Source organism: Natator depressus, chromosome 2 (genome assembly GCF_965152275.1).
Source record: "Natator depressus isolate rNatDep1 chromosome 2, rNatDep2.hap1, whole genome shotgun sequence".
Taxonomy (NCBI): Eukaryota; Metazoa; Chordata; order Testudines; family Cheloniidae; genus Natator; species Natator depressus.
Genome location: NC_134235.1, coordinates 182129370 through 182155302, shown reverse-complemented (window position 1 = coordinate 182155302; position 25933 = coordinate 182129370). Strand labels below are relative to the sequence as shown.

At 45.7% G+C, this 25933-nt stretch overlaps 1 protein-coding gene across 5 annotated transcripts; it reads right to left on the bottom strand.

Annotated features, from left to right (window-relative positions):
* Positions 1 to 841: 841 nt before the first annotated feature.
* Positions 842 to 16695, bottom strand: SLC25A38 (solute carrier family 25 member 38). Of its 5 annotated transcripts, none has more exons than XM_074945492.1 (8): positions 16433 to 16695; positions 15589 to 15665; positions 12428 to 12549; positions 11656 to 11740; positions 10868 to 11047; positions 9794 to 9962; positions 8850 to 9016; positions 843 to 3454 (listed from the first exon to the last, which is right to left on the bottom strand). In XM_074945492.1, exons 2-8 carry the CDS (start codon positions 15655 to 15657, stop codon positions 3332 to 3334), a joined length of 915 nt encoding a protein of 304 aa, XP_074801593.1. In that variant the 5' UTR covers positions 15658 to 15665; positions 16433 to 16695; the 3' UTR covers positions 843 to 3331. The 5 variants fall into 5 exon arrangements, with proteins under 5 accessions (XP_074801595.1, XP_074801597.1, XP_074801596.1 ...); XM_074945493.1 differs by lacking the exon at positions 16433 to 16695 and adding an exon at positions 16287 to 16426; XM_074945494.1 differs by lacking the exons at positions 15589 to 15665; positions 16433 to 16695 and adding an exon at positions 14427 to 14504 and having other exon boundaries at positions 842 to 3454.
* Between the last annotated feature and the right edge of the window lie 9238 nt (positions 16696 to 25933).

The window sequence follows — 25933 nt, the reverse complement described above, 5'->3', positions numbered from 1 at the left end:
ATCCTAAGGGGAGCATTTCCTCCTCCTTGGCACTGGTGTGAATGACTATGCAGGACCCCGAGCAGTAGAGAACAAGGCCCCAAACACTTTCACACATTTTCTTTGAAAAATGCCTGGGGATTGTTAATTTCCACGTGGAAGCCTGGCAATGGGGGTCTGCAGCTGGTTTCCTATGAAGGCCAATACCATTAACATAGCAGATTTCAGAGTAGCAGCCGTGTTAGTCTGTATTCACAAAAAGAAAAGGAGGACTTGTGGCACCTTAGAGACTAACCAATTTATCTGAGCATAAGCTTTTGTGAACTGCAGCTCACTTCATCGGATGCATTCAGTGGAAAATACAGTGGCGAGATTTATATACATAGAGAACATGAAACAGTGGGTGTTACCATACACACTGTAACATCACTTAAGGTGAGCTATTACCAGTGGAGGGGAGGGGTGGGGGGACGGACCTTTTGTAGTGATAATCAAGGTGGGCCATTTCCAGTAGTTGACAAGAATGTCGGGGGGGGGGGGGGAGGGAAATAAACATGGGGAAATAGTTTTACTTTGTATAATGATCCATCCACTCCCAGTCTCTATTCAAGCCTAAGTTAATTGTATCCAGTTTGCAAATTAATTCCAATTCAGCAGTCTCTCCTTGGAGTCTGTTTTTGAATTGTTTTTTGTTGAAGAATTGCAACTTTTAGGTCTGTAATCGAGCGACCACACCCATTGTTTCATGTTCTCTATGTATATAAATTGCCCCACTGTATTTTCCACTGAATGCATCCGATGAAGTGAGCTGTAGCTCACGAAAGCATATGCTCAAATAAATTTGTAAGTCTCTAAGGTGCCACAAGTACTCCTATTCTTTTTATTAACGGAGCAGTTACCTTCCTCTCCTCCCATGACTGCCAAGTTAGGGATTCCATTTAGTGTTGCCTCTAAAGGCTACAGGAACCTTCAGCAGCTTAAACATGAACATGCTTTATGTCTTGCCAAATGTGGAGCTCAGTGGCAGCAGAATCTGCAAGCTTGGTGGGGAGGCTGTGCACAGTAGTAGTTCAACTTCTGTGCCCTGATTCCATGCCAGAGAAACCCGCTGACAATTAGGCCTCGCTGTCCAAAGAGGCACACGCAGATGCCATCAGAAAACAGATGCTTCTATAGCAGATGCAGATGCTTCTATAGCTCTCCCTCCCCAATCCTGGAACATGAATGTCTTAGCAGATAAGGTGTCTGCAAAAGGGCCCAGCTATGTGCCCAGGAGACCAATGCCACAGGAGTGCCTGGCAGACATCAGCTGTAGCAGGTAGTTAATGTTTTTGGCAGCATCCCCTGAGCAGTAGGCTTCCTCCAGCAATAGAAGCTCCTGTTGTGTGTGCCCTTCAGTCAGTATCTAGGCTCTCTCCTCTCTACAAGGGCAGGCAGCTTAAATAATCAAGAGTTTTTTCTTGCTATAAATGTTTATTGGAGATAACACACAGTGCCAGACGCTTAAACAAGTGCTCAAAGCTAGGGGCACTGAAGGGGAAATGCATTCCTCCCCATACACAGACGGGAAGCTCTTTGGGGCAGGAGCTGTGGTTTGGTTCTGTTTATACAACATCTGGCACAATGGGGTCCTGCTCCGTGAAATTCTCAACAACTCCTTTGAGAGCAATTCTATGTGATTCTTCTGTGGTGCACCTGCTTAGGAAGAGACGGTCTGTCTACAGAGCAATAAAACCAAACCAAAACAACAAAAAAAACCCTGCAGCACCAAGTCTCAAAGCTCAGGTCAACTGACTCAGGCTTATGTATAGGGCTAAAAATAACCCAGGGAGCAGGGAGGGCCCAGGCTCCAGGAGACCAAGCCCAAATGCCTACACAGCTATTTTTAGCCCCAGAACACAAGCCTGCATCACTTCAGCTGGGCTCAAATTTGCTGCGGTGGGTTTTTTTTTGTTGTTGTTTTGCCATGTAGACATAACCTGACTGTGCCTCTCCTGCCGTCTCCAGCAAGGCTGTTTGCCCTCATTGCTTTAGTAGAACTGGTCCCCATGGAAGTCTATTGAGCTGTGTCTCACCTCATCCCCCACCCCACACACCAGGGAGTTTGTTTTCCATCTGTTTCTTAGGTGTCCTAGTGTTTTTAAAAAAAGAGAAAGGCACTGAAACTAAGACCAAAATATTCCCCTCCCTCTCTTGGAAAGAAAGAGAAAGGAGATGCTAGTCCATTTTGCAGCCACAAATGTAAATGACAGTGTAGAATACAACCTTCTTGCATATGTTTTATTATAGACACATTTACATCCATTGCAGTTAAACCTGGATAATGGTCCAAAGCTACAGTTCAATTTAAACAGTGCAAGAAAAACAGCTGATACAGAAAGGCTGCAAATGGAGTTTCAAAAAAGACTCCATTTCTCAAGTCCTTTTTCTGGCCTTCCATCTCTCTTAGCTAAATCATATTTCAAGACAGTCAGTGCTTTTGCCCTGCCATGGTAGTCATGTGGGTAGGCATAACAAATGCCTATAGACAAAGAATATAGCCAGTGGAAAATGTCTTCTTCCACGACATTGGGTCATGCTGTGGGAAATACAACCTAAAGCACAAGGGAAGAGGCGTAAAGGCCTTTGCTGCAAGCCATAACGGAGATGTCAGTTAGGTTCCCAGCTATGTTATCCAACATCAAAGCTCCTGTGCAAGGTATGGTAAGACTGCATTTCCCAGCATTCCTTTCAGCCATACATTTTCCCCCTCTCTCACTCTAATACATGTATTAATACATTAAGCAAACTCTGAAACAAATGGTTACACTGTGCCCCTCATAGCATTCTCCTCCATACCTTCCCTCTGGGTGCAGAAGCAAACGACACTGACAGATAACAGGATGAGTGTCAGATGGCACGTGGCCTGGGATCGTAGACTGGGTACACCACCAGGTTAGAAAGTTGCTGAGTTCTGTAGTCCAAGTCCAATCACTTCTTCCCCAGATGGCTTCTGTGCAAAGGCTTCTCAGGGCACATAGGACTATTCTGAAGGGATTTCTTTCAACAGCCTTTACCGTAACCACATAGTTTGTAGGATACTGAAACTTTCCCATCTTCCAAGGAAGTTGAATGAAAGGGTCCTCCTGGAATGCTTTACTCTGAAGATGCAAAGTCAAAACCTTCTCTCCCCTACTTGCATTTGTGTCAGAGAGGGCGTGTTTTGCAGCCTGGTCCCCTGGATCAGAAATCATTATCGCTTTACCACAGTGGAACAAAGATCCACCCCCACAGAACTGGGAAATCTCCTGCTCACCTGGATGAGCTGGTGAGACATGAAGAGCTTAGGCTGGTCTCCTCCACTACAAGTCCTTCAGGATTTCAGCCCCATTTTTGCCATCATCTGCTCATATAAAGTCCATGCCATCGCTGCCATCAGAGTGCGCCGCAAGGCACGGGGGACACCGCCACGGAAAAAACCAACTAGTCCATAGTCCTGCAGGAGGAGACAAAACAAACACCATCTGTCTCACTTCATTTAATACCTAGACATCTACTGGATGGCATAATCTATGGCTGCACGGAAATACATTCTGTAGTAGTCCCTAGTGCCTGAGAAATCCATGCTCACACAGCACTCAGCCAGAGGGACAGTAGCAGGGAAGGGATCTCTAGCATCACTCAACTGCAGTGACTCCTGCTGATGAAGGAACAGCAGTTGGACAGCAGCTATACCATGAGGCACAGTACACAACAGTAAGAAGAGGGAGGGAAACCATAGGGCATGCAGGGAAAGCCCCACGTCTGCCAGCAGAAAAAAGGAAAAAAAGATAAGAAACAGGGGGACTGAGTCATCTATCTGCCGCCCCGACCAGGAAAACTGAGAAGTCTGCTGCTTGCCAGGAATTAGGATTCACGATGTGACGGAGAGACTGCCGAGACTCATCAAGCCCTCGGATCGCTACCCCTTCCTGCTTCTCCATGTGGGCACCAATGATACTGCCAAGAATGACCTTGAGCAGATCACTGCGGACTACGTGGCTCTGGGAAGAAGGATAAAGGAGTTTGAGGCGCAAGTGGTGTTCTCGTCCATCCTCCCCGTGGAAGGAAAAGGCCTGGGTAGACATGGAAGTCAACGAATGGCTACGCAGGTGGTGTCGGAGAGAAGGCTTTGGATTCTTTGACCATGGGATGTTTTCCAAGAAGGAGGAGGAGTGCTAGGCAGAGACGGGCTCCGCCTAATGAAGAGAGGGAAGAGCATCTTCGCAAGCAGGCTAGCTAACCTAGTGAGGAGGGCTTTAAACTAGGTTCACCAGGCGAAGGAGACCAAAGCCCTGAGGTAAGCATGGATGTGGGATACCGGGAGGAAGCACGAGCCGGAGAATGTGAAAGGGGAGGGCTCCTGCCTCATACTAAGAAAGCAGGACAAACAGCAAGTTATCTCAATCATAGAATATCAGAGTTGGAAGGGACCTCAGGAGGTCATCTAGTCCAACCCCCTGCTCAAAGCAGGACCAATCCCCAATTTTTGCCCCAGATCCCTAAATGGCCCCCTCAAGGATTGAACTCACAACCCTGGGTTTAGCAGGCCAATGCTCAAACCACTGAGCTCTCTCTCCCCCCCAAGTGCCTATACACAAATGCAAGAAGCCTGGGAAACAAGCAAGAAGAACTGGAAGTCCTGGCACAGTCAAGGAATTATGATGTGATTGGAATAACAGAGACTTGGTGGGATAACTCACATGACTGGAGTACTGTCATGGATGGATATAAACTGTTCCGGAAGGACAGGCAGGGCAGAAAAGGTGGGGAAGTTGCATTGTATGTAAGAGAGCAGTATGACTGCTCAGAGCTCTGGTATGAAACTGCAGAAAAACCTGAGTGTCTCTGGATTAAGTTTAGAAGCGTGAGCAACAAGGGTGATGTTGTGGTGGGAGTCTGCTATAGACCACCAGATCAGGGGCATGAGGTGGATGAGGCTTTCTTCTGGCAACTAATGGAAGTTACTAGATCGCAGGCCCTGGTTCTCATGGGAGACTTCAATCACCCTGGTATCTGCTGGGAGAGCAATACAGCGGTGTACAGACAATCCAGGAAGTTTTTGGAAAACGTAGGGGACAATTTCCTGGTGCAAGTGCTGGAGGAACCAACTAGGGGCAGAGCTCTTCTTGACCTGCTGCTCACAAACCGGGAAGAATTAGTACTGGAAGCAAAAGTGGATGGGAACCTGGGAGGTAGTGACCATGAGATGGTCGAGTTCAGGATCCTGACACAGGGAAGAAAGGAGGGCAGCAGAATACAGACCCTGGACTTCAGAAAAGCAGATTTTGACAACCTCAGGGAACTGATGGGCAGGATCCCCTGGGAGAATAACATGAGTGGGAAAGGAGTCCAGGAGAGCTGGCTGTATTTTAAAGAATCCTTATTGAGGTTACAAGGACAAACCATCCCGATGTGTAGAAAGAATAGTAAATATGGCAGATGACCAGCTTGGCTTAACAATGAAATCCTTGCTGATCCTAAACACAAAAAAGAAGCTTACAAGAAGTGGAAGATTGGACAAATGACCAGGAGGAGTATAAGAATATTGCTCGTGCATGCAGGAGTGAAATCAGGAAGGCCAAATCACACATGGAGATGCAGCTAGCAAGAGATGTTAAGAGTAACAAGAAAGGTTTCTTCAGGTATGTTAGCAACAAGAAGAAAGTCAAGGAAAGTGTGGGCCCCTTACTGAATGAGGGAGGCAACCTAGTGACAGAGGATGTGGAAAAAGCTAATGTACTCAATGCTTTTTTTGCCTCAGTCTTCACGAACAAGGTCAGCTCCCAGACTGCTGCACTGGGCAGCACAGCATGGGGAGGAGGTGACCAGCCCTCTGTGGAGAAAGAAGTGGTTCGGGACTATTTAGAAAAGCTGGACGAGCACAAGTCCATGGGGCCGGATGCGCTGCATCCAAGAATGCTAAAGGAGGTGGCGGCTGTGATTGCAGAGCCATTGGCCATTATCTTTGAAAACTCATGGCGATCGGGGGAGGTCCCGGATGACTGGAAAAAGGCTAATGTAGTGCCCATCTTTAAAAAAGGGAAGAAGGAGGATCCTGGGAACTATAGGCCAGTCAGCCTCACCTCAGTCCCTAGAAAAATCATGGAGCAGGTCCTCAAGGAATCAATTCTGAAGCACTTAGAGGAGAGGAAAGTGATCAGGAACAGTCAGCATGGATTCATCAAGGGCAAGTCATGCCTGACTAATCTAATTGCCTTCTATGACAAGATAACTGGTTCTGTGGATGAAGGGAAAGCAGTGGACGTGTTGTTCCTTGACTTTAGCAGAGCTTTTGACACGGTCTCCCATAGTATTCTTGCCAGTAAGTTAAAGAAGTATGGGCTGGATAAATGGACTATAAGGTGGATAGAAAGCTGGCTAGATTGTTGGGCTCAACAGGTAGTGATCAATGGCTCCATGTCTAGTTGGCAGCCGGTGTCAAGTGGAGTGCCCCAAGGGTCGGTCCTCGGGCCGATTTTGTTCAATATCTTCATAAATGATCTGGAGGATGGTGTGGATTGCACCCTCAGCAAGTTTGCAGATGACACTAAACTGGGAGAGGTAGATACGCTGGAGGGTAGGGATAGGATACAGAGGGCCCTAGACAAATTAGAGGATTGGGCCAAAAGAATTCTGATGAGGTTCAACAAGAACAACTGCAGAGTCCTGCACTTAGGACGGAAGAATCCCATGCACCGCTACAGACTAGGGACCGAATGGCTAGGCAGCAGTTCTGCAGAAAAGGACCTAGGGGTTACAGTGGACGAGAAGCTGGATATGAGTCAACAGTGTGCCCTTGTTGCCAAGAAGGCCAATGGCATTTTGGGATGTATAAGTAGGGGCATTGCCAGCAGATCGAGGGACATGATCGTTCCCCTCTATTCGACATTGGTGAGGCCTCATCTGGAGTACTGTGTCCAGTTTTGGGCCCCACACTACAAGAAGGATGTGGAAAAATTGGAAAACGTCCAGCGGAGGGCAACAAAAATGATTAGGAGACTGGAACACATGACTTATGAGGAGAAGCTGAGGGAACTGGGATTGTTTAGTCTGCAGAAGAGAAGAATGAGGGGGGATTTGATAACTGCTTTCAACTACCTGAAAGGGGGTTCCAAACAGGATGAATCTAGACTGTTCTCAGTGGTAGCAGATGACAGAACGAGGAGTAATGGTCTCAAGTTGCAGTGGGGGAGATTTAGGTTGGATATGAGGAAAAACTTTCACTAGGAGGGTGGTGAAACACTGGAATGCGTTACCTAGGGAGGTGGTGGAATCTCCTTCCTTAGAAGTTTTTAAGGTCAGGCTTGACAAAGCCCTGGCTGGGATGATTTAGTTGGGGATTGGTCCTGCTTTGAGCAGGGGGTTGGACTAGATGACCTCCTGAGGTCCCTTCCAACCCTGATATTCTATGATTCTATGAACAAAACCACTTCAGGTCCCTTAATATAGTGACCAGCCTCACTTCAGAATTTTGTGTCAGTTAATATTTACAGAATTGCCCGCGAGTGTTTTTAAAGCTCTGCCTAGGATTTACATTCACTGAGCAGAAAGAGAAATTCTGAATGGGAGCAAATAGACTCTAAGCAGAGGCATGGCTGAAATCCAGATTCAAACAGACTCAAACTTTAAGGAGGAGGATTGATATGGACCTGAGCTGCAAAATTCAGCTCCAGAGCTTTCATTCTGAGTTTGCAGGCTCTCACTTGCAACAAAGAAACAGTCTAGCCAAGAGTCATCTTATCAGCAAGGTAACCCAGTGTCAGGACAACTGTAACTCAACTCTGATTTTGTGTAACATCACAGGAGTTGTGAATCACATACTGGGCTAGCATCCAACGGACATACATCTCTGGGGCCAAATACAGGTCGATGAGTGCTCCACTGGGGTATCCATTCCCTGCATCCCCACCCAGTTCCTTGGATAACAGATCTGTACATTCACTTATTGCTAGTGTTCAAAGGACAGATAACTGTTTTATAGCCCATTTATCCTTGACACTCATGTTTATAAAGGAGCATATTACAAAAATCCTCTTTCCTCAGTCTGGCAATCACAGGAGTACTACAGTGATAAGCCATGGGTGCCAGCAGCCCAGGACTGGGTACAACCAGATCCTGCAAGGTTATTTGCTAATACAACTGAAATCAGTAAGTACATTCTATTAACAACAGTCTAAGGGTAAAAGTGCTTTTTATAACGGAGTGAAGAAAGGTGAAGTGAAACCTGTAGTCATATGACGGCTCAGGAGACAAGTTAAGATTATGTGTGAGGGGTGAATGTAACATGCCCAAATGTGTATGACTGTTATCCCCTTTTTATTCACTCACTCAACATGCTCAGCTAGAGAGAGAGAGAGTTTGCTTTTCCAAAGGATTTGTCCTATGTACATAGGTAAGGGACGATGGAGCACCAGGAATAACCAGGTGATGGTGAAGTTAACTGTCTAGCACATTAATTTTCATACCGCTCAGAAGGAGCAAGAAACAAACAGTAGCATGTTGGGAGCTGTCTGCTCCCAAGGACGCTGATGTGGATATCTGCCCAATGGGGTGGATATCTGCCCAATGGGAACTGGACTCAGACCACCAACCAGTCATCAGATGGGAGTAACTTCAGTCACTGCTGACCCAGGCTGTATATGAACCAGTGACCAAGAGGTGACGAGTTCACTCTCCCATAGCATAACACAGAGGAAGCATTTCAGAAGCTACATTGTGTTCACAGTACTATACCTAGTAATGACTCATTTGAAGGTCTGCTTTAGAGATGAAGGCAAGAACCTTCTTATCAAATCTCTGGTGAAGTGACCAGAACTGAGGTTACATTCACACAATCTTCTCAGCCTCACCTTGAAGATTGAGGCAATGGCCTGCCCTATCCAGTGGTATTTTTCAGATGTCAGCTGCATGTGGGTTTTGATTACATCAGCAGGCTGTGTCGCCAATGAAGCCAGGATTCCAGCAAAGATTCCGCAGCCGAAGTTCACTAAGGGGGTGAGCGCTGGATCAAACTGGTCTGGAATGGAGCAAGACACAGCTTAGTCAGACATAATACAGTACAATTCTGTTCTGTAGACAGTGACTTTCTTATAAACTGTATCCCAGACTAAATAGTTACCAAATTATGAAGTAGATAACTGAGGAAGAGATATCACAGGCATAGAGAAGAGACTTTTCAAAGGAGATTAGAAAATAGACACACCAATGCTAATTTTAGCTAAACAAATCACTTCCACTGGGACAGAATTTGATAGATACACAGAGCTAAAGAAAGGCTGGTTTAGAGGGCAGAAGCTGCAGAGGAGAAGGCTCTCATACCAAAATCAGGCAAGTCTCAATTTAGCAGAGATTGCAGGAATGTTGGGGAATTATACAGTGGGCATGAAAATGAGCAACTGGCAATGTCAGATGTTGAGCAAGTTTTCCTTATACACAGATCTGCCAACTCCTCATCCCTAACCCACAGTATTTTCTGCTTGGTAACTGCATCCTTGAAGTATCTGTCTCATACTTTGCTCGTACGCAAACTCAACAGATCACCATGAAGTGTGCAATCTAGACCGGAGTCCCCTGAGCACCAACGTGAGGCCCACGTCATTTTCATTTGACACGCCTCCAGAACGTGAACATCCAGTTCTCTACAGGTGGAACACTAATGCCCCACCTAAGCACTACAAGGGATTGATTTAACCACCGAGAAAAAGGCCAAAGTAAAGCATGTGGACAGAAACGGAAGGATGCTTGGAGTGAGAAGAACCACATTCTGTGTTATTACATCCACATTCAGCCTTACCCTGAGGCATAACTTTTTTGGTCTGGGTGTAGAACATCAAATAGATGCCAGAAAAGGGTGCATCACGCAGGAGCGTCGCAGTCAGCCCACAGAACAAGCCCCGGGCCCCTTCTGTCCGATAGATATTCCTCAAGGCTCCATACACACTCTCATAGCCATACTTCCCACTCTGCAGAGGGCACACAAAAATGGTTACCTACATGTCAGATACAGGGTCCCTTGTGCTGGGACATCATTACTGAGCAAGCCTTGAAGTGAAATCACCTCTCTACACACAAAGGAGTAGACACTTACCTCCAACTCCTAAATGCTTCAGATACACCACCACATGGGCAACCAGTCAGATTTCTCCTTTCCCAAGGCCAATCATATATTGTAGTTACAGAATATTTCTAAGTATATACACGAGGTGAGATGACATAGGAACTATTCCAGCAACATCACAGCAGGCCCAGAGAGCAGCTGTCTTGCTACATTGTCAGCAACAGAGCTTCCCACAGGTTTTATCACGCTATTTTATCAGCTACTTCTGTAGCAATTTACTTCTCCCACTCCATCCATTTCCACTGGCTGGAAGATTTAATCCCAGTCTCCTCGCAGGGCTAAGCATGGTGCCTCCCCAGCAACCCCCACCAAGGATGCAAGAGATAAGGAAGGGAATTTGCACTTTATCTCCTGCATGGCAGATCTTTGAAATGGAACTAATACATATAAAATAAATATACACTATACAGACCAGCTTTGCAAGAGTGTTAACAGCCCAAGATACATCCACTCTCCCCCACTCCTGCCATCATGATGATGATAAAAATTTTATTTCTTGCTGAGCAAGTAAAATATAAAAGCTACTTGCCCCAGGTGTGTGAGCGTGGAGAATTTTTCAGCCCATCTAGGTTTCAAACCATACCATCATTGCAGTATTTAAGCACCTTACGCAGTATAGAAGCAGCATATAGGATCTCAGTTTCTCTATCCCTGATACCCAAGACAGAAGAATTTTTTTGTGCTACAGGAGAAGGTATGATATCACAACACAACAGAAAGTTCTAGGAGTATGAAAATTGTGACATTCACCTCATACCGTGTCTTCACCACGGTTATGGGCAACATGCAAACACCTGCTACTGTACGGGAGCTAATGCCCAGAAAGACAGACTCTAGGGCTGTGGGGGAGCGGTCTGAGAGAAAGTACTGTTTCATCTTGTACAAGGTGCTGAAGTAAATTCCGACCCCAGGGATGCATCTTGCGAAGGACTGCAGAAGAGTGAAAAATGGAGAGAAATTAGGAGGGAGCAAAAACACACTACAGAACACTAATACAAGAGTGTGTTAAGCCAGCTGGGAAGCTTCAGGCCCAGGGGATGGTCACTGAAAAGAAAGAGCTGGCACTCTGAAGAAAGGAGAAGAGGTGAAGGGCAAAATCGTGACTCCACTGAAGTCAGAGTTTTGCTATTGACTTTAATGGGGCCAAGATTTCACCTAAAGACTCCATCCCCAAGTACATGCACATTCAAGAACTGAAAAAGGCTTACGCCAGTGCACCAGTCATCTATAAAAATCTCGGCCTATATATCTGTAGACATGGCTTCCTCTCAGCACTGCATGGCCTAAGTAACATAGACAGCTACCTCCCAGTTTCAAAAGTGACTTGGGCACTTAGGAACCTTAGACCCACTGCCCTTTAGTGAGAGAGACTTAGGCTCTTAAGTGCCTAAGTCACTTTTGAAAATAGTACAGCCGTCTAAGTCACTTTGGCCTTGCAACACTGAGTGGAGCAACATTTAAATACCTTTTAAAATTCTAAACCATACTTACTAACACATGCTAGGTAAGAAAAAGTCAGGGTTAAAACAGTCACTTACTGGCGAGACCCCTTTCCAGAGCCCTAGGAAGCTTTCAGTGCGAACAACCCTAATGAACAAAGCTACCATCCCAACATGACCTGACCTAGAAGGAAAACAAGAAAGGAATTACATAGATATATTGCAGCAGTTAACCCATGGGACCAAACCTACAGCCCTGCTCTAGTCCTCCCTCACCCACCCAGAGCACTCCAGAGATATACACCTGTGTACTAGCTATAACACCTTTAGAAGCTCTTTCTCTATTCAGCCTATTCTTCCTTGTTCAGTAAACCTGTCTCCATCCATGGTTTACTATGCCACAATCACTCCCACTGGGATAATCTATGGATTTTGACAGCATAGTTAGCATCAGCCTATGGAAGCAACTATGATATCACAGTTTACTATTTCTGACATCATAGTTCATCACCACTGGAGCAACTGTAGATTAACAATGGATGGGGTCATGGATGAATATATGAGGCAAGAGGAAGAGGTTGGTTAGATATTGACACACCAGTTCCCTATGGGGCAAAGGTATGTAGCAGTCATATGGGATTTTCCAGAGCACGGTGGGCATCAGTGAAACCACCTGGGCCTACCTAGGACAGCTGCTTCAACAATGAATGCAGTGCTCTCAGCTATACGCTTCCCAATGCTATGACTGAATATCACTAGGGTAGAGCTCAGGAGAATAGGGTCTCACTACCATCTTTCACTTTGTAGGCTCCTTCAAAATACCTCCCCTCCCACACACATACCCCGAACAATAGAAGCTTCAAGCACTTACCCATTGATGGAAGGCTGCAGGGTCTGCAGCCGGGTTTTAAGCAGATCTAGGGGCTGGAAGAGAAGGGTGGAGCAGGTCCCACTGATGGAACCGCACACAAAGGCCTTTAGCACTGGATGCATCTGAAAGAGAGGTCCTGGCTTTAAAAAAAGTCTCATATAAAAAGACTTAACTGGAAAAAGCGCAGAAGGAGATGAGTATTCACTAGTTCTGTGGGTGATTTCTGAAGGCAGGGGGAGCATTTGGTGGATGAACACTGAGCAATAGCAGTTCAATGTGCAGGAATAGTTGCCTAAAACCTTCTGAAGTGCACATGCACACACTCCGTGAAAGGTGTTACAAGTGCTTTTTAATTTATCTTCATGGATTTCCTCCTCACTGTTGTGCACTCATATACTACAGTGGAGGGTGCAGTATAAGGACCTGAACAGAACAGAACAAAAGCATGTATTGGCATAAGAACATAAGAGTGGCCGTACTGTGTCAGACCAAAGGTCCATCTAGCCCAGTGTCCTGTCCTCTGACAGTGGCCAATGCCAGGTGCCCCAGAGGGAATGAACAGAACAGGTAATCATCAAGTGATCCATTCCCTGTCGCCCATTTCCAGCCTCTGGCAAACAGAGACTAGGGACAACACCCTGGCTAATAGCCATTGATGGACCTATCCTCCATGAACTTATCTAGTTCTTTTTTTGAATCTTGTTATAGTCTTGGCTGTCACAACATCCTCTGGCAAGGAGTTCCACAGACTGACTGTGCGTTGTGTGAAAAAATATTTCCTTTTGTTTGTTTTTAAATCTGCTGCCTATTAATTTTATTTGGTGACCCCTAGTTCTTCTGTTATGAGAAGGAGTAAATAACACTTCCTTATTTACTTTCTTCACACCAGTCATAATTTTATAGATCTCAATCATAGCATCTACAGAGGTGAAAGGGACAGCTGCAATGCAAAATATAGAATACACAGCAGGCTAGAGAAATCCAGAAATAATTCTTGCTTTACAGACCAGATGCTAAAAAGTGAGGAGTTACTTGGAGGGTGTTGGGATGCGCTCAAAGCAAAGTACAATGTCTTCTCAGCAGAAGATCAAGAGACTGCGGAAATGCAGAGTTCATTAATTTTCCTCTCTTTCTCCTCACCCCACTCCTTCAGCTCCAAATCTTGCTCCTAAGGCAGGTTCTTTCCCGATCCAAAGAGGACTTAAGCATAAGCCACAAAGCAAGCAGCAGGCTTACTGTAAATAAAACCACCTCACGTGATTCCCAAGAGACAAAGAGCTTCTGTGCCCTCGGCACAGAACCACATCAGAGAACACATCCTCCTAACATATCGCCACCCGGACACACCAGAGAACCTCATGACTAGCGTTCATGTTTTCAGCTTCACTTGACGTGCGTTTAGCTGTAACAATAAGTCGTTTAGATCCCAGTGGCTTCTAATGTTTACTTTAGTTAGAGCATCTTTCTCTCACTAATGGATATCACCGGACTCCCATGTGAGGCTCCTCAAGCATTATCATCATTAGAGTATTAAACAAGGTATAAACAATAAGCTTTCCCCCATTCTGTCCTGGCAGTGGCCTAGCTGCACTTGAGATCCCTTAAGGACCTGGTTTTCCTGTATACCCAGCACAAGGCACTGGAAAAGAGCAGAGGGATTCTCCCGTCCAAGTACAGACCTACCCACCCCACTTAGCCAGGACAGGAACGTGCCCGGCTGGGCCTGACAGAAGATTACAGCAGGGGTCCCCCATCCACGTCCTGGCCCAGCCTAGCCCTGCTCAGCTTGGGAGGGGGGCTGGGATCGCAGGCACGGGGCAGTGGTATCTTCACAGGCTCCCCCCCAGCCACACCAATCACTCTCCTCATCACCACTTGCCGGCCGCCCGGGACGTTCACAGCAGCGGGAAAGGCAGTGATGTCAGATTTCAAAGTAGCAGCCGTGCTAGTCTGTATCCGCAATAAGAAAAGGAGGACTTGTGGCACCTTAGAGACTAACCAATTTATCTGAGCATAAGCTTCCCTGAGCTACAGCTCACTTCATCCGACGCATCCGATGATGTCAGAGGCACCCCTCCGGAGCCAGCCAATCCCAGTAGGCGAGCTCCAGCCAATCAGGAAAAGGGAAGGGCCCAGAGTTCTGTTAACTCTTTCCCCCACCACGGGTCTGAGCAGGAGAGGCAGCTGCATGCCAGGCTCGCTCCGGGCCGGGCTGCGTTCGGCCCTGCGGTTCAGAGCGCCCCGGGGCAACCTGTAGCCGCCCCGCACTCCGCGACAACCCTAAAATGCCCCGCACCCTCCTCTGCTCCTGCAGTACCACAATGCGCTGCCCCACCCCTGCACCTATCTGTGTGCAGTCCAGCAGTACGCTGCGTTACCCTCCAGCCTGTACCATGCACCCTCCCCTCTGATCTCCTAGTGCCCTGTCCTGTGCATCACCACACAATCCTCCCCATACGCTGACACTCAACTAACAGCACATCCTTCCCCTGCGCTGCACTCCCATCCATGCTATACCTTGCAATCCCCTATATATCAACTGTACTGCTCACCATGTGCCATGCAGCCTCTACAAGACATTTCATTGGACCTACCCCCATTATATACCATCTACTCCCCGTGATATTGTAACTCAGTGCCATACAACCTCTACTGCTCTGCACTGCCCCGCTCTGTATGTCATGCAGTTCTCCTACTGCACCCCAGTATCAGACACCCCCACTGCACTCCACCATATGACACACGAGTTTTCTGGCTCCAGTCATCGTGCAGCCTTGCAAATATCACACTGCATATTGCATATCCTCTACACACTGTGAGACACTCAGCACTGCTCCCCATTGTAAGCTACACAACCTGTAATACCGAACTGCAGCCCCCCACCGTGCAACAACCCCAGCGTGATCTCTTCTGACCAGAAAAGACTGGATTTCTCTACATGAACTCGCTCAATTTCCAGTAAGAAAAATCCTGCAATGCCCAACACAGAAGACTTCAGAAAACACAAGCATGGAAGGGTGACTCTTAAAGGGACAAATATACACTGGGTTTTTCAGGATGATAGGACATCACTGTCATTCCTTCCCTTCTCCAGATTTTCCATTCCAGGGATTGTGGCAAACAAACAAAACCACACACATCACCCTTTTCCATTTCCTTACCATTAGTGTTTCCATCTTGTCTCCTACATCTTGAGCCTGGAGCAGCGGAGGCCTGGTTTTCTGGATCATTTAAGAAGCTGGACACATAAATGAGGGGATGATGTTTTATAAGTAGTTAAACAGATTTCTCCCCACCCTCTCCTTCCTGGAGATAGGAAAGAATTGGGTCTGAACAGGGGCCAGCAAGCAAACAAGGTCTGTGAGAGTTTAAGTGATCATAATTCTGATTGGCTCCTCCCAGATGTGAAGAGGATTTCTTAATTCCAAACTCAAATCACATTTGGTGATTTTTCTTTTTTTTTAAGAAAAAAGCACATCCGCAATTCAAGAGCAACACAGGAAAACAAAACACTTCGTTTTTGCCAGAAAAATAGAGACTACCCTAAAAAACTGGAATTATTTTACCCTTTGTTAATATTCAAATATATACTTAACACACGCGCGCGCACACACAAAGTTCCTTGATTTCTCTGCCTTTTCTGCTCTTTGCAGTTTCCTTCCCATCTGGTTATTTCCTCCCCCTCATTAAGCAGTTTCACCCCCATGAGGTGTCTGCCTTTTTGACAGTCTTTGTATTGACAATTCTTGTAAATCCCTCTTGTTTTTGAATACTTATCTCCCCAAGTGCTCCTTCCCAATCTTTACCAGGCCTTCCCGAGGTCAGATTTTACAACAAACCAAATGGCTTTTATATTCACCTTTAAACTCCAGGAATCCTCGTTTGTGGGATATTACATATGCATTTCCACAGCACCTAACACGGTGGTGGCTGGGCTTTCGTTAGTAGTCCGCACGCAGGCTGCTAGCCTTCAGACAATTTGCACTCCGCTTTCACTGCACTCACCAGATTGCTAGTCTTTTTCCACACTGTGCTTCCAGATTGCTTGCTCTTCTCTTCTCTTCCTTGTATTGGTGGGTGCACACAGGAGAGTGGTGTTATTGCAAGTCTGTCATGTCAGCCTCCTCTGAACCAACGTAAGATCCTTGAGCCAGAGCTGCGTATGGGCGGCCAGTCGGCTTCCGGCGTGATAAAGCCTGCTTCATGCTCCATGCCGGAGTCACTCCTGCTACAGCACGGGGATGACGCCAGCTGGTGAACGCTGGGTACTGTAGTCAGTTGTGACAAAAATTCAATTTAACAAGAAAATGTTTTAATTTTGTTTCAGAATTTGCCATAACACTAACAAAATGTAATTGAACATTACATTTTCCTAAAAAAAATCATTTTTAAGACAACCCCAGGGTGGGATACATTTTCAGCTGAAAAATTTCTAAGCAACCGCTTTTGCTAACTCTGTGCAGAAGCTAAAGAGGAAAAGGGGGATGAGGCACTGTAGAAACATGAGTATTTTACATTAGCTACCAAAGGAAGCTTCAGTCACATCTTTAACATAAGAAATCAGAATGATGGAACAAAATCAGGAATATCAGGAATAACATCTTTTGGATAGTTTTGTTAGTGTCCAGAGTTCTGTGTGTATATGTGTGTATATATATATATATATATTATCACTAGTAATACTGTTTTATATATATATAAATTTCACATTACAGTATTACTAGTGTAAAAACAAATCTATGTTAAACTCGCTCAACCCTCATGATTCAAGGCATAAATCAACCTCTTACCACTGAGCGCTAGGAAGAAATTTCTCCTTTACACAAGTTGTTCCAAGGCAGTAGAAAGGCAAGCAGGCTAAACTACAGATTTATTTGGGTTTTATATAGAGAAGTCTTAATTGGTATTTAAGAAGAAGTCTGTGCGTCTACAAACACAAGAAAGAAAAGGAGTACTTGTGGCACCTTAGAGACTAACCAATTTATTTGAGCATAAGCTTTCGTGAGCTACAGCTCACTTCATCGGATGCATACTGTGGAAAATACAGAAGATGTTTTTATACACATGAACCATGAAAAAATGGGTGTTTATCACTACAAAAGATTTTCTCTCCCCCCACCCTACTTTCCTGCTGGTAATAGCTTATCTAAAGTGATCACTCTCCTTACAATGTGTATGATAATCAAGGTGGGCCATTTCCAGCACAAATCCAGGTCCGTCCGTCCCCCTCCCGCCCCCAACCCACTCTCCTGTTGGTAATAGCTTATCTAAAGTGATCACTCTCCTTACAATGTGTATGATAATCAAGGTGGGCCATTTCCAGCACAAATCCAGGGTTTAACAAGAACATCTGAGGAACGGGGGGGGGGGGAGGCACTCAGCCTTCTAACTTTTTTAAAAGTAGCCTATTTCCCCTTGTTTATTCCTTCCCCCCCTTCCTCAGACGTTCTTGTTAAACCCTGGATTTGTGCTGGAAATGGCCCACCTTGATTATCATACACATTGTAAGGAGAGTGATCACTTTAGATAAGCTATTACCAGCAGGAGAGTAGGGTGGGGGGAGAGAAAACCTTTTGTAGTGATAAACACCCATTTTTTCATGGTTTGTGTGTATAAAAACATCTTCTGTATTTTCCACAGTATGCATCCAATGAAGTGAGCTGTAGCTCATGAAAGCTTATGCTCAAATAAATTGGTTAGTCTCTAAGGTGCCACAAGTACTCCTTTTCTTTTTGCGAATACAGACTAACACGGCTGTTACTCTGAAACACAAGAAAGAGGAGATGCCCTTTAAAAGGCTGGTAAAGAAACAAATGATGTCACAATCAGTTCTTGAAAAGTGTTGTTTGACTTTATTTATATGTGAAGGAAAATATACAAATCTCAAAGAGCTGACTTTCTCTGATCTTGTAACAAAGTGCTTGATAAGAATACAGAAAATAAAATCAAAACATGATAGAAAATAGTTTCTAGAAGTATTATAATAAAGCAAACTAGTTAAAAGGAACATCCTAAAGAGACTATATATATCATTTGTAGAAGGTGACTTAACTGCTATTGAGTAGGAAATGAGGTTTTGTTTGTTTGTTTGTTTTTTGATCAGGCAACTCAGGAGCATGGTATATAGCTTTTCTAGGTTGAAAGAGTCCGCACAGAGATCAGAGTTAACAATCAGGTCACCCAATTGCTGGGTGTGAGAATGCAAGAGAGAGGAGAAATGATGGCAGTTTCTGCCAGTTATGGCTTTCCAGAGTACGTGACTGGTCACCCCAGCCCGGATCTTCTCTCCTTGAGGCTTGGGCTACACACAATTTTTGTACCAATTTAACTACTTCTGGTTTGTTTGTTTTAAAGTCACATCCCTAATCAAAAATAGTTAAATTGGTACAAAACCTGTTTAGCCCAGGCCTGATGTGCTGCATAGGTCTTATGTTGCCCTCTGCAGAGGGTGAATTTTACCCTTCAGAGTCTTCCAGTGGAGACAGTCTAAATTCCTAACATAAAAAACAAGCTGAATAATAACCTATAAAAAATTTTCAGGCTGCACTTATACATCATAAACAAGTTAAGTGCAGAAGCCCAAACAGTTTCCTTTGCAGGCTACCTCTGAAGTACTATTTACCCAGATAGGCTGCACATTGACATCAATAAATAAATCCCTAATATGCCACTCCATGCCATATCTGCGAAGGCTTCCTTCATTGTTTGAATCATTAGAGAGTCTTCTGCTGGGTCACACAAAACAAAATCTTGTCCATCTCCTGGATAACAGCTCATCAGAGATTTCTTTCTGACTCCTACTAAGTGTTAATTGATAAAATTAAATTTGAGAATTTGTCAAAATATTTGTTAATTTCTTTAATTAACAGCCACTGTCCAACAATGTTTTAGATGAGAAAATAATTATTAATATGACAGTAGTGCCTTGAAGTCCCAGCTCCTTGTGTTATGCTGTGTACAAATACACACTGAGATAATCCCTGTCCTGAATATTTTATAATCTGAACAGGAAAGACAGACCAAGTGTAAAATAAATGAAGTATTATCACACCCATATTACATATGGGGAACTGAAGCATGGATTAAGTTCTTGCTCAAGGTGATCTTGGGAGCCTGTGGTCAATCTCCAATTTGGTACCTTAACCACCAGACAATCCTTCCTAACCATGGCGACTGAGGACCACATTTTGCTGCCATTTACCTTCCTTCCATTTCAGCTGGGCTCCCTGAATGCAACTCAGAACAGGGGACCTGATCTTTCAGGTTTGGGGACAGAATGTAGCACTGAATGTATTATGGGGCTAGTTGGAAAAAAACACAAACAAATAAATCTGAATATCTGTTTGTTAGTTCAACCTAATGAGACTAATCCCCACCACCACCTCACACACACACCAGGGGAGACAGTGAAATGGTATCATGTAAAAGTTATTTAAAACAAAGGGTCAGCTGCCTCCTGAGTGCCCCCTTGTGACCAGAGGTCATTGTGTGGCACCTATCTCTGTTTTCCCTTCATAAGGGCCCCTTAAGAGCAGCACACCGGCTCTAATGTGGATAGCAGCTCCCCCTGTTGGGGCTAGTTTAGAAGCAGAAACAATTCTTTATTACCACCACCCTGGCTGAGACCAGTTTATTTTGGGACCCTGAGGACTGTTCAGAACTAGTTCTGTTATTAAAGTCCATCTCCATGTTACTTCGCTCTGGTGTCTTCCCACGTAGCCAGAGCTCTTCTGTCCTAGTCTGTTCTCAGCCTGTCCTCCCAGATCTTCCTAGCTGGAGCTCAGCCTTCTAACTTTGACTTTAGGCTTTATAAAAAGCTGTTTAATAAAAATATCAGTATTGCCAACCACAAGCATTCAATAACCATGAATCACGCCCTCAAAAATCATGAGAGTGGTTTAAAAATAATGAGATTTTTAAAATATATACATTTTGGGGCTTTTGTTTTTTCTCCTGGTTTTTGAGCCTTCTGGGTTTACTCAGGGCACATTTTCAGGCTTTACTCCACAACTTTGAGGGCTACAAATTTTTTCTTTCAAAATGAAAGCTGAGATTTTCCTTCAGTCTTAATTCCAGCAGCTGGAGCTTTAATAAAAACATATCTGAGAGTTGGCAACACTGAAATAAAAATAACCTTAATGAAGTAGTGTCAGAGGAAATTAGAGAAGAATCTGTTTAATGTATTACATGTCTCTGGTTTCCTTCTCCAGACCTGAGGAAGAGCTCTGAGAAGCTCAAAAGCTTGTCCCTTCTACCAACAGAAGCTGATCTAATAAAAGATATTACCTCACCACCATGCCTCTCTCGCTCATATTCTGGGACTAACATGGCTACAACAACACTGGACAATAGTGAAGTGAAACAGATCAAATCTATATCTTTAGAATTGTCTGAACCTCCCTAGGCCATTTATATGGCCTATGAATCTCTTTTCTTCAAAATCTCTGGAGTGTGGTGAATAGCTCTCATTTTCCATGGAGATTCACGACAGATTTTTGGAAATGTATTATTTACAGCCAATTCTGCTCTCTTAATCAGTTTCCAAAAAGGACATAAAACAGAAGTTTTAAATGTTGGTTATGTGGCACTGACAAATTCCAAGTAAGCTACTGTACATCTGTCATATTCAAGGGTTTAATCCAGACCAGTGAGGGGTTGTGTCACTACCTGTCCTGCAACCTTGAGTGCCTCATAATGCTTTGATGTTGCAGCTCTCATAGGCGCTGACTCTGTGGGTGCTCAAGGGCTGGAGCATCCATGGGGAAAACGGCAGCCCACTTATAAAGCTCCCCCCGACCCTCCAGCACCTCCCACCCGTCAGCAAGCCCCATGGATCAGCGCCTCCCCCTCCCTCCCGCAAGCAGCTGTTTCATGGTGTGCAGGGAGCCTGGGAGGGATGGAGTGGAGACACGGCCTGGGACAAAGCCCAGGGTTGAGCACCCCCCGGCACTTCTTTGAAAAGTTGGCACCTGTGGTAGCTCCCAATCCAGGCCACTCACAAACAGACTTCAAGCATACAGGTCACAGCTTGAGTGTCTGTGTATAGCTGTAGCCCTGGTCCAGCAGCTGGGACCCCATGAGCCTGTCAGCAACACACCAATCACACTCTGGAGTCCACCAGCCTTGGTTACTACTTGCAGGGTGACTCCAACACAATCCCAGTCCTGAATTTTTCCAAAAACATGTTCTGCACTGTCCACCCCTCTCCGGGCCAGTTCAGATATCAAGGTTTCTTTCTCCTGACCAGTCAATATTCATCTGTTTCATACTTTAATTGGAGTCACCAAACAGTTAAACACAACACTGGATGAGTTTAGATTAAAAAATAATACAAGTTTATTAATGAAAGAAGTTAGAATTTTAAGTTAATTCAAGAATGGTTACAAGCAAATAAAAGTGAAAACACATCGGAAAGTCTAAAACTTAAACTAGCAAGTTTTGGTTCAAGGCTTTGTTTAAGATGGTCTGTCTTACCCATAGTCTTCCAGCAAGATGGTGACTGTCCCTTTCCTTGATCACGGTCTCTCCCAAAGATGGTGGTGCCTTTTCTTCTTAGGTGAAAGAGAGAGAGAGAGAGAGACCTGTTTAACAACTTTTGCCTAGGCAGGGCTGTGTGGTTTTGAATATGTGCTAACAACATCATAAGTTTACATATACTGTTGCTACATACAATTCACTATGATATTACTGACCAGTTATTAGTTTTCAAACAATACCTCACAAGACATATTTTGTACAAAGATTACTACAATAGTGTGTAGGATGTGAATACGGGGTGCTTTCAGTCACAGCATCAATTGCCACAACTGTGATTTAGTTAATTTCTTTACATGCTCTGTCACATAAACCACTGAAATATCATTTCTTTTCCCATGACAGACACCAAGTTACGTAGATAATATATCTGATTTGTCTAAAAATGCTTAAATAATAATAAAGGCCAACCCTAGGTCCCACTGAAGTTAATGACAAATCTCCAACTGGCTACAATGGGAACAGGATTTAGCCATTACAGTCTGTGGGCCCTGTCCTGAGAGGTGCTAAGTGCCCACTGATGTCAATGAGAAGTGAGGACATTCAGTATCTCGCATGGTCAGGTCCTACGTGAGTTTAGGAACATCGGAAATGTCATGTTAAATCAGAGCAGTGGTCCGTCTAGTCCAGTGTCCTGTCTCTGCAATAACCAACACCAGATACTCCAGAGGAAGGTGCAGCAAACTTCACTGTAGGACAGACTGGTAGGAAGGACAGTAGGAGCAGCAACAGCCCAACCATGTTATCAAGAATGTCCAAAACTGGAGACTGGAGATATTGCTGCACCTGTTAATGCTGTAAAGGCAGCTTGGGTCTCTACCACTGCCTTATTAAAAACCAGTTCAGGAACTTGCTTGCTATGGATTTTTACCAGGTTGGGTGCCACTTTTGGGTCAGTATTATGTTCAGTGACTCCTGGAACTGAGCTGTGCTAGACACCTGGGATGAGGAGCAGTTCCTCCAAAACTTCCAAGTATGAAGGCCCTTCTTTGTCTCCAGAGGGCTTGCCCCAACGTTGGAGCTCTGTTCACTCTAGCCAACAAGTGACGGTTACTCAGCAGAAGCTGACAACCCCAGATACAATGTCAGTCACTGGGATGCGCATTCAGGATTGGGAAGCCCACAGTGGAGGCTGATGAGTTGCTGGTGTAATGGCAATACATAAACTTCTGCAGGGTATTAAATCTGTAGCTAGGTTTGCAGCTGGCACAGGAATCTGGCCACTATTGTGGGAGGTGCTGACAGCAAGCTAATTCAGGCAAGCGGGTGAAGCCTTACTGGAAGCTATAATGTAAATGCCCTTAAGACAAATTCAGCTACAAACAGCAGAAAAGTTAGCCAATTTCTCTGTCTTCTCTGATCTTTGCAAATAATGTGATGCAAGATTCTTTTGATCTGGACCTGTTTTGAACTGACTGCCCATGTCTATCCCCTGCAGCCAGCTCCAGGACCAACTGAGCTCCCCAACTCCTCCTCCTGTCTCATGATGGCACTGACCCTTCCCCCTTCTCTGTCCCTAACTAGCCCCGAGGGACAAACTGACCAAGCCCTACCTCTTCCCTCCAGCCAGCCCCAGGGACTGGTAGAGCCCCTGCCCTAGGGACCAACTGATCCCCTATCCATTCCCACCCACTGACAGGTTGTTGGGACCTGCCAACAGAGTCCCCAATGAGCGTCCCTCCTCCAGAAGACCCAGGGTGCCTTTCCCCTTCCACTATTGCTCAGCAACTGTGCCCTGGATGCTACTGTGATGTTGCACTCCCTATGTTTTATGGAAATATGCTGATGAGTGTGAATATAATGTAACTGTAGCATACTTTATGCAAAAGGTCTCTTGTATGGTACCATTACAAAGCTTATAATCTACTGAGTGTGTTCATCCTATTTGTATTAATGTATCATTCTTGTATCTGAAACTAGGTGTATGAAGTATAACTCTGGGGTCCAACTGTAATTATGCAAAGCGTGGGCCATTAATGGTGGTTTGGAATCTGGATGGCTCCCATTAACTAGGACAATTGCCTGTAAATGGCTCTGTTTACTTGCAAACCTTTCTGGGTGCGTGCAGGTCAGCCCTGGAATAATGGAGGGTGGGGTCTCACAGGACATCTGACCATGTCACCGGGTAATTAAATCCATTTTAAATCTGGTACTTTTCCATTTAGAAGGAGGGGTGGGGACCCAGAGAAACAAAAGATTCCCACCTTGGCCCAAAGCTATAAAAGCGGATGGAACAGAACAAAGGGGCTGCCAGTCATGAGAAAACCCCTAGTTACCACCTGAGCTGAAACTAACAAGGACTGTACCAGGGGAAAGGATTGGGCCCAGACTAGAAAGGAATCTAGTCTGTGAGAGAAGCTTATTGGAACATCTCTGAGGGTGAGATATTACCTTTATCAGTTTCTTAATGTATTAGGCTTAGACTTGCATGTTTTTGCTTTATTTCGCTTGGTGACTTTGTTCTGTCTGTTATTACTTGAAACCACTTAAATCCTACTTTGTATATTTAATAAAATCACTTTTGTTTATTCATTAACCCAGAGTAAGTGATTAATACCTGGGGGAGCAAACAGCTGTGCATCTTTCTCTATCAGTGTTACAGAGGGCGGACAATTTATGAGTTACCCTGTATAAAGCTTTATACAGAGTAAAACAGATTTATTTGGGGTTTGGATCCCATTGGGAACTGGGTGTCTGGATGCTGGAGATAGGTGACCTGCTGAGCAGTTTTTGGCCAAGGCCCCCGCTTCACCCTCCAACATGTGCACCGTAGCGGGCTTTGCTACTAGATTGGTATAGTGAAAGTTACCTAAAAACATTAAAATGGCCATAATAAGTCAGATCAACAGTCTATTTAGCTTAGTACCCTGTCTTATGCCAGATGCATCAGAAGGAATGACCAGAACAGGTTATTATCCAGAGATCCATCCCCTGTCATCCAATCCCAGCTTCTGGCAGCCAGAGGCAGGGATGCTGAAACATGGGAGGCCAAGGGGTCATGACCCTCCCACTTTTGAAAGTGGACAGTCCTGTCCCTTCCCTTTTTGCCAAGGGCCCAGCCCCCTGCCCCTCCTCTTCACTCCTAAGGTCCTATACCCCGGCCAAGCCAGAAGCTGGAGCCCAGCCTGGATAAGAGTGGCCCAGGGAGCTACGGACCCTCTGTCTGCCCAGGGTGGGTGTGGGCCTGAGAGCAGCCCCTGGCCTGTGTCCCCAACCCCTTGCCCAGGGCAAATGGAGGGTCCCCGGGTCCCCACAGCTGTCTGTGCAGCTCTTTCCATGGCCCGGCTGCGGCTCTTTGGTCCCCAAGGCCCCATCCCCACCCAGAAGCTGGAGTCAGGTTGGGGTAAGAGCCATGCAGGCAACCGTGGGGAGCCACAGACCCTCCACCTGCCCTGGGCAGGGGACCTGGGGCTGCTTTCAGGCCACTCCCCACCCTGGCAGGGTGGAGGGGTCCAGGTTCCCCAGTCCAGCTCTGCCAGGGGGTAGGGCCTTGGGGAAAGAGGAGGGCCAGGGCCGGGGGTGGGGGAGGACTCAGAGCCCCTCACTTTTAGGAAGAATCGGTGGCCCTTTAAGGACACTCAGGGCATGCGGTTGCATCCCTGACCATCTTGGCTAATAGCCACCGAGGGACCTATCCTCCAGGGACGGCTCTCCTTCTTTTTTGAGCCTAGTTCGGCTTCTGGCCTTCCCAAAACTTACACCAAAGGCTTGGCTGCATGAGCATCTCACGCGGTACCCACAGCTCCCCTTGATTTCCCGGGAACTCCTGAGCCCACAGAGAAGGCAGGCTCAGACTCGCACCGAAAAGGGGCCCCTGGAAACCAGTGAGGAAGCCGCCAGGCCGGAAGGGAGACGCTCGCACGGCGTGCCTGGAAAGAGCTGGAGTCAGGGTTTCGCTGGGGTGCGGCTGGGGCGCGGCTGCCGCTGGCTTCCCCGTGCCCACAGATCCCGGCTCTTCAGGCTCCGCCGTGC

What these genes read in the sequence shown, in the direction of transcription:
- SLC25A38 (XM_074945492.1), bottom strand. Translation starts at nt 15,657, where the DNA reads ATGATCCAGAAAACCAGGCCTCCGCTGCTCCAGGCTCAAGATGTAGGA. An exon ending in TCTGGAAAGGGGTCTCGCCA is followed by an intron (nt 11,048 to 11,655) that starts GTAAGTGACTGT and finishes ACTCTTCTGCAG; the next exon opens with TCCTTCGCAAGATGCATCCC. An exon ending in CAAAAAAGTTATGCCTCAGG is followed by an intron (nt 9,017 to 9,793) that starts GTAAGGCTGAAT and finishes GCTCCATTCCAG; the next exon opens with ACCAGTTTGATCCAGCGCTC.